This window comes from Seriola dumerili, unplaced genomic scaffold (genome assembly GCF_002260705.1).
Source record: "Seriola dumerili isolate Sdu_G_001 unplaced genomic scaffold, Sdu_1.0 BDQW01000109.1, whole genome shotgun sequence".
In the NCBI taxonomy this organism is placed as follows: domain Eukaryota; kingdom Metazoa; phylum Chordata; class Actinopteri; order Carangiformes; family Carangidae; genus Seriola; species Seriola dumerili.
The window spans coordinates 1,365,522-1,373,697 of record NW_019174364.1 but is presented as its reverse complement, the minus strand read 5'-3'; the positions used below and the strand labels follow the sequence as shown (position 1 = coordinate 1,373,697).

The 8,176-nt window shown below is 38.9% G+C and overlaps 1 protein-coding gene across 1 annotated transcript; it reads left to right on the top strand.

Moving 5' to 3' along the window:
* Nucleotides 1-860: 860 nt before the first annotated feature.
* LOC111222893 (prostacyclin synthase-like) lies at nt 861-7,612 on the top strand. The gene is made up of 10 exons (XM_022746789.1): nt 861-950; nt 1,445-1,568; nt 2,127-2,302; nt 2,409-2,555; nt 2,641-2,753; nt 2,873-3,054; nt 5,315-5,477; nt 5,789-5,970; nt 6,264-6,415; nt 6,994-7,612. Exons 1-10 carry the CDS (start codon nt 880-882, stop codon nt 7,160-7,162), a joined length of 1,479 nt encoding a protein of 492 aa, XP_022602510.1. The 5' UTR covers nt 861-879; the 3' UTR covers nt 7,163-7,612.
* The last annotated feature ends 564 nt before the right edge of the window (nt 7,613-8,176 follow it).

Sequence of the window (8,176 nt, the reverse complement as noted above, 5' to 3'; positions counted from 1 at the left end):
CCAAGCAACCAGCTATCAGTCTCGAAATGCAAGCTGCAGCAGTATACCTACACCAGTTCACTGTCTGGTGTTATCATACCATTATTTGTTTATGTTTTCCATTGATTATAATTTACATTCATTAGATTGGTTGTATAATGGTTTTAAGTCAAGTAAAGTTGACCACATGGTTCTTCATTTGTAAGAATAATGTCATAGAATCAAACAAAACTCAAACTATGAAGATCTTTTCTAAACTTCACAATAGGGAAATTAATCATTGGTTTCAGTGTGACAGGTAGTATCATCAGTAGATACTAAGCCTATGATTAAGTAGGAGGTCATCTTAAGGGAGGTAAAAATAGACACAAGGGAAGCTGGATGTTGTCATATAAATATTTCACACCAGCAAGGCCTCAGGACTTGTGTGGGGTGGGGCATATGATAAAATATGGGAGTCCTGACATCACTCTTTGCTAAATGAAACATGAGTCCCCCTACCTTGATGATGTCACTGCTGTGAAATTTACTGGCAGGTGGTTTTTCCATGCACTTTATGAAGTTTAAATGAAATATGTTGTGCAGCCTATTTGACAGTATTTTTGAAAGGTCTAATTTAGCTAAGCTGTAAAAAAAAAAAAAAAAAAAAAAAAAAAAAAAAGTAGAAGTAGTTGAGTTTCATCTTATGTAATCTCAGTTTGTGTGATTTGCAGTGGATGTGGTTTCTGTCGTGGCTGCTCCTGAGTATGGTGCAACACTTTGTTTCAGCAGCCACACCTTTCCACGCCTCCTAACAAGCAGCAGTTACAGCTGAGCCAGACTTAGAGATATAAGGGAGTTGCCAGCTGCCATGGAGTAAATTATCTGTGGGACAGCACAAGTATCAGACTTCACGGAAACATGTTATGGACAATATTCTTATTTCTTAATGGACTGCTTATACTAGTTCTCCTTTACTTCACTCGCAGAAGGTAAAGCCATTTATTAATATGTTGATTTTTGCAGATATTAAATTATTAGCAAAGGTTCATTTAATACGTTGTATGAGTCTGGAGGATGGCGAAAATACCGCAAAAGCACATTTTGCAAATGTAAAAATTTATAAAAGCTTTGCTATTGTTATTTTAGTTAAATACAATTGATAATTAATGAAATCCATTAATGAAAAGTATGAGATATATTAGAATAACATTTCATTCAAATTGTGAACTTTCATAACTGATAAATTTAAACAGAGCTTTCTGTATTTAGCATTGTTTTTAAACAAAATAATACAATAAAACTAAAAACTAAAGATTGTTCTTACTTATACCGTAGTGTACGTGCTGCATGGCTTCTCAGCTACAGAAAGTATGCTTCATGTTCACACCTAACTTCTTGGTTGAGATTCATGAATGAATGAAACACAGATAAACCAACTCTATCACATTGTTAGAATTTTAATGAGTTTCCTTATATCTGTCAGACAGAAAAATGAGCCACCTCTGGACAAAGGTCTCATTCCATGGTTGGGGCACGCTCTTGAGTTTGGAAAAGATGCTGCAAAGTTTTTGGCCCGAATGAAAGAAAAACATGGAGATATCTTCACAGTAAGTTCTGATAAAGATCATCTGACTGTGGTGTTGAATTTTCATCTAAAAAAATTGCAACGTTAGAGGAAGTGAGAAGCTGCTTTGAGTATGATAAAATAACATTTGACTATCAAATAGATTAAAAATTCATACTGTGGTTTGACAGAGCAGGTCTTTTTTCTTGCATACAAGAACAACACGTCATAAGTGATCTGAAACTACAAAATATGATCTAAAATGCACTAAAACAAGGTTTTCATATAAGTGCAACAATATATTCATTTTAAAAGGACATTAGTATTCACATGAGGTGGTAACAAGTTAATTAGTCCCACATAAAACTTTAAATCTGACTATATCTGAAATATGTTCTGCAGAGGCAAGCACAACTTACTATTTTACCAATGTAGAATAAAGTGTTTCACTGAATGGGATTTCTAGCAAATAACTGACTATTCCATAGAGTTTCAAGTTAAAAGACAGAAAACTAAAGTATTTTTTAAGGAAAAGGGAACTGTAATAAGGTCTGGTTATAGAGTACAGAATATTTGAACAACTAAAATGATGTCCCTGCAGGTTCGTGTTGCTGGTCATTACGTGACTGTTCTGTTGGACCCAAACTCTTTCGATGCCATCATAAATGACACAGTGTTCTTGGACTTCACCCGCGCAAGAAACCAGCTCGTGAAAAGGATCTTCAGTCTGCAGCTGCCAAGCATCAAGCCTACAGCAGAGAGGAAATGGATGGAACGGTAATGAAAGCATCTTTTAAACTTAGATCTCTAAACAACAACAGAAAAATCAGTTTCAAGTTAATGTTGCAAATGTCAATATCTGGTTTGCTTTGTATTTCCTCAGGCATTTTCATGGTCTTCATCTGTCCAAGCTCAACAGTTCCATGAACATTCATCTTCAGAACCTGCTCCTGAGTGACCAGACAGGATTTGGCCCTTCAGAGTGGAGACAGGACGGGCTCTTTAGCCTATGTTACAGCCTGCTCTTCAGGTAACGGACAGCAAGATACAGTAAAGTACATGACATCAGCATTTATATCATTAGGAAGATTTTTTTACTTTATTTTTTTTCTCAGGGCCGGATACCTTACGTTGTTTGAGAGGAAAGACAATACTGCCACAGTCTACAAAGAGTTCCGCAAGTTTGACAATCTCCTCACCAAACTGGCTCGCTGCTCGCTTAAGCAAGGTGTGTAGCACAATAGTAAACAAAAGTCAAATGATCTCACTTTCAGTTACTTTCTTTGATTCCTTTATATCCATACAGCACAGTAAGGTATTTATGAATTTATGTTGGGTCTCAAATAGGGGAAAGGGAAACAGCCAACTCATCCCGGGAGCGACTGTGGGAGCTGCTGTCCCCAAGCTGGCCGAGCGGAGGGTCAGAGCCCGCCTCCTGGCAGCACAGCTACCATCACTTCCTGCAGGAGGAGGGGGTAGATGCAGAAATGCAGAAAAGAGCTTCACTGCTGCAGCTGTGGACCACACAGGTGAGAGCTGGTTTTTTGTCTGTCTCTTTCCCATGTGCACACAAACCACAAACACATACAAGCAAGGCCACACAATGATTCCAAAACATGCACACTCTCCACACCCAGACTGCATGCCTGAATTCCACTCCATGGTGCTCAGCCTGCCAACAATGGAGAAGGGAGTTACCTGCCTCAACCTGCAGCTCAGAGTGCAGTTTTGCCAGTTGTAATAAATGTATCAGTTTCCCTGGCCCCTTGTTCAAGGTTTAGTAATTACATGTGAATTCAGTGCGCAAGATAACTGTGTTAGTCAGCTCAAGTTGCTTCCTCTTTTTCCTGTTTTAGTCACTCAACCCTGAAAAACAGACTGTACTGTCAATCAGGTTTTCTGCTGCCAACAAAACAGCTCCACTGAACCTGGGTGAATGGATAAATAGTAATGTTCAGCACACTATATTAAAACCTATTGGATACTTTGCTTTGTCTAAATCTCTTTCCATTTTTGGTTAATCACTAAATATAATCTCACCTGTGAACAATGCCTCTTGTTCAAATATTATTTGTTCATTTAGTTTCAAGTGGCTACAGTGTACAAAGTTGCCAGTATTAGCAAGATTGACACAGGTGTGCAAACAGGATTGTTAGTCCAGACAAGTCCAGAGCAACAATGGTATCATTGCTCTGTGCTGCCAGGTGGGGGAGATAGCGAGCTGTTTTATTGTCTTAGTGTCTGCTGTTCCTTCTACGCTACATTTTAGATGCACTAGATTTATCCCTCTGTTATCCAGCTAGTCTCACTGGAACAATGATTGTTCACCCAATAATGTACAGTATTTGAGCAAGGAGAAGCCTCGACCTGGCCGCCCACAGGCTGCTCTGCTGGTTTAGGAAAGACCGTTCGTCCTCCAGCATGTTTGTTTGTGCGTTATGATGTCTGCTGGGATATATGAGCACACAGTCTCAGTCTGGGACGGAAACTGGAGCACCACTGCAGAGAATACAGGGATTAGATGTGAAGCTAGTGAGAAGTGCCAGAGTGAATATGGCTTTTACATGTGTTTCAGGCAGACTGAGGTATTGCAGAGTAAAGTACAATTGTAGGATTTCTCTAAAGCCACCTACAACCTCATCACGAGTCCTGCACCAGCTTGCGGTTTCTGTCATCTTTCTATTTGTAAACAATCAATGTTATTGATTGAAACATATGTAGACTGAAATTGATTTATTAGTCACTTTCCTTGTTGGACAAAATGGTGATTTAATGTGTTGTAGTGTAGGCACACTCTCGCCACCCCCACACATTTAATTGAATGTAATAAGAATTACTGATCATATCAAGAAATTAACTTTATGGAAAATAAATCAGGTCACTTACTTGCACATTTATTAGTGTTTAGTGAGTCTTGCATTCATAGCTTTTCCCACCATACTGCAGCTGCCAGTGAATCAACTCATACCCAGAATAAATTGTTTGACATTTTGGTAAATATGCTAACTCAAAAGTTGCAGAGAGTTACATAAGAAGAGTGACACTCGTGTTTGTACACTAAATATGTAGCCAGCAGCCAGTTAGCTTAGTTTAGCATAAAGACTGGAATCAGGGGAAACAGCTAGCCTGGCTCTGTAAAGACATAACAAAATCCACCTAACACCATGACTTAAGTTTACTAATTAGCATGCACTATTTAGTTTCTTTAAACTGAATCATAAAAACTAAACATCAGCAACTACATATTTACCCTAGTGGCATTCCAGTGGTATCAGTCTTCTCATTATCTCTCTAAGCAAATTTCCTAAAATACCAGACGATTCCTGTAAAACTCACATATCCTGCAGCGGATCACGTAACAGGACTAATATTACCTGAGGCGTCTGATCTGGTGATCTAAAGATCTGAAGAGAGCAGAAAGCCAATGTGATGCACCTCTAATCGCTTTTGGGTATTTGCCCTGGCTATCAATGGAGAGCTGACCTGAGATGTGCAGAGGTAAGAAGAACAACTCCCTTAACCCATAGCAATTACTGTCTGACAGGCTCAGGTGTCTCTCCCCAAGAGGCTGACAGCAGTGTCTACAAGGTGTGGATTGATTCACTGGCTTGTGCTCATATCAGTCATATTCAGACAGCAGCATTACAGAGAACTAAGAGGAAATGTTGGCTGAAATCTTCCAAAAAGTAAAAGGTTTATGCATTTTGTGTTCATATAAACAGAACATATATGCAGTTTTTCATGCTAGAAGATGTGAGTGCTTGCTTAGTTGGGTGTTTTTCTTTTCAGTGTAACGCTGGACCTGCTGCCTTTTGGCTTCTTGGCTTCCTGCTCACTCACCCTGAGGCCATGGAGGCTGTTAAATCAGAGATCAGATGCCTTACTCTTCAGGATACTTCCCTACAGCATCCCCCCATCAACCCGCTGGAAGCACACAGCACACCTGTGTTTGGTACGTAACAGCTGTTAGCTGCCTTTTCAGCTAGTCACTTGAGCTGCTCCACCTCCGGGTTTAGCCAGTTCAATGAGATGGAAACAAAGTCTCATTTGACTTGTTGGAAATAATAAGATAAGCACAGTGTGCTAAAACAATGACAGTGACAATAAAAGTTTGACCTTTGATTCAATTAAATAATTATTGCCTTCCTCATATCTGTGCAAATGTTTGTACATCTCCAAATTACGCCCGAGGGCACCGCTGACTTAACTCACACTGACACCCCTCTGACATCATCCACTCTGCTGTCCTTTTCTGTTCTGTAGATAGCGTCCTGAGTGAGACCCTACGACTCACCGCTGCAGTGATGATCAACAGAGAGGTGGTTCAGGATAAGATCCTGCGCATGGCCAATGGAAAGGAGTACCACCTCAGACAGGGGGACAGAGTGTGTCTGTTCCCCTTCCTCAGCCCACAAATGGACCCAGAGATACACCAAGACCCGCAGGTACTTAGTGTGTAGACCTGAAGTGTACAACACGGTCAGTGCATTAGGAGCACAAAGATAAATGCAGTACTGACGGAATAAATCCTTTGAGATAAACCGCTAAATGCCTGCAAATTAAACAACTACAGCAAGATCAATTCCCAAAGTTAATTTGGTGGTTAGATGTGATAACTGCATGTTATTTTTAACTGAGGACATGGTGCTGTACAAAAAGTCAACCTGCTTTCATGATATTACACTACTGTTATACATGTAACATGTGTTTTCATCATTTTCTCGTCTCTTCTCAACAGATCTTCAAGTATGATCGCTTCTTAAATGAAGACATTACAGTGAAGGATAAATTCTACAAGAAGGAAAAAAGACTGAAGTACTACAACCTGCCATGGGGCGCAGGGAAAAACATCTGCGTTGGGAAAGAGTTTGCTGTTACAGCCATTAAACAGTGAGTGTAAAAATCATTTTCTATGATGTATATTAAGTTTTAAAACGATGCATCTGTGATCAAAGCATTTCCTGCAATTTCGTCCCGATTACCAAAGCAGACCAGCAAAATCCATCTCCACATAATATTCCCCCTATTATCATTTCAGTCTTGCTTTCATGTCCTCTATCATCATTAGCAACAAGCTGCAATATAGTAATGGCCCATACTCTGTAATGATCAGTATGAAAGAGGCTAAGGGTAATAGAGGATAGTCAGATGGAGAGCGTCTTTCTCAGACATCATATCCAGTTACAGAGGTCAAAGGTCAATCCTTGTACTCCACAACATACAAAGGGGGGGGGGCTGGTAGGTTATTTAATATTGATGTAGAGACTTTGGGAATCAGTTATTTTTAGACATGTTGCCCCCTTTATCTAATTGGTTTATTCACTGGGATGTGTTTTTTTTTTTGTCACATACTAATTTCTGGATTTAACTAGATGTGCGCTGTAATACAAATATGACTCTCACAAGTCATGTTTATAAATGTGTGGTTTGTCGCCTCTTCTAAATTGTTTTCCCTCTTGTTTCTCTAGATTTGTGTTTTTGCTCTTGACCCATCTTGATATGGAGATGTGTGACCCGGAGGCTAAACTGCCACCAGTTAATCCCAGTCGCTACGGCTTTGGGATGCTCCAGCCGGACGGAGATCTGCAGGTTCGATACAGACTGAAGATGCCACAGCATAGAATGTTACTAATTTGATTAAGCATACAAATTGTTGATAAACCTTTTTGTAATATGTATTGTATCACTATTTATTCTATGTTGTATTTCGGAGTGCACCTATATATCATAATTAACTTTGTTGTGTTTAAGTAATATTTTTAATACAAAAAAGGAAAAATTATAATTTAATTTCACATTTCTCTTTTTGATACCATACAAATGGCCTCTGTACTTTTGGGCTACAGCTAGTTGGCTTTAGAAAAATGTGGAATACAACATGACATTGGTAACTGCAGTGTAAGGGTACTCTTGCCAAGTTTATATTAAGAAGAGGAGATGAGAAAAAATGGAAGAAGAGTTTATTCATTGTGCAAATATGTAGAGTACATATACTGTAGTACTGTAGTTAAGTACAATTGTGAGGTTCTTGTACTTATACCTGAGTATTTCCATTTCATGCTACTTTACACCTCTGCATTTTTAGAAGGAAATATTGTACTTTTTGCTTAATTTATGTATTTCAGATGAAGATTTTAAATAAAAAAATATGCAGGTTCTGTGGTTTTTAACCTTTTTGGCTTATGACCATTAACAAAAAAAGCAGGCTGTGGCCCCTTGTACAGCTTTAGATGTTTGTGAGTTGTTAGCTGTTCCATCAAGAGTGATTTCTCCCTAAAACTTCCAAGATGGTTTCATTTAAATAACTGTTCAAGCCCAAAGAGCTTAAATTATTTCACAAAAAAGAGAAGATTCAGTCCAGAGTCCAAAACATGAATACAAATTTACGTTGCAGAGCTTTTTCTTTCTCCTGCTTTCCTGTCCCACTAATCATCTCACAGCTGCCCAGATTTGTCTTGACCACTGGATACATGACACAACAAGTGGCTAAAAGTCGACCATCTACTAAAATTCCCCTTATGCACTGATACACCAATAATGCAATATATACAAATCACTCACAGGGGCCATTTTCTGCAGAATGATGAAAAGTACATTTTTCTAATGCTTTTTTTTTTAAATGCTTCTGTACATTTACATGAGTTGGATTTC

What these genes read in the sequence shown, in the direction of transcription:
- LOC111222893 (XM_022746789.1), top strand. Translation starts at nt 880, where the DNA reads ATGTTATGGACAATATTCTTATTTCTTAATGGACTGCTTATACTAGTT. An exon ending in TGTTACAGCCTGCTCTTCAG is followed by an intron (nt 2,556 to 2,640) that starts GTAACGGACAGC and finishes TTTTTTTCTCAG; the next exon opens with GGCCGGATACCTTACGTTGT. An exon ending in TCGCTGCTCGCTTAAGCAAG is followed by an intron (nt 2,754 to 2,872) that starts GTGTGTAGCACA and finishes GGTCTCAAATAG; the next exon opens with GGGAAAGGGAAACAGCCAAC.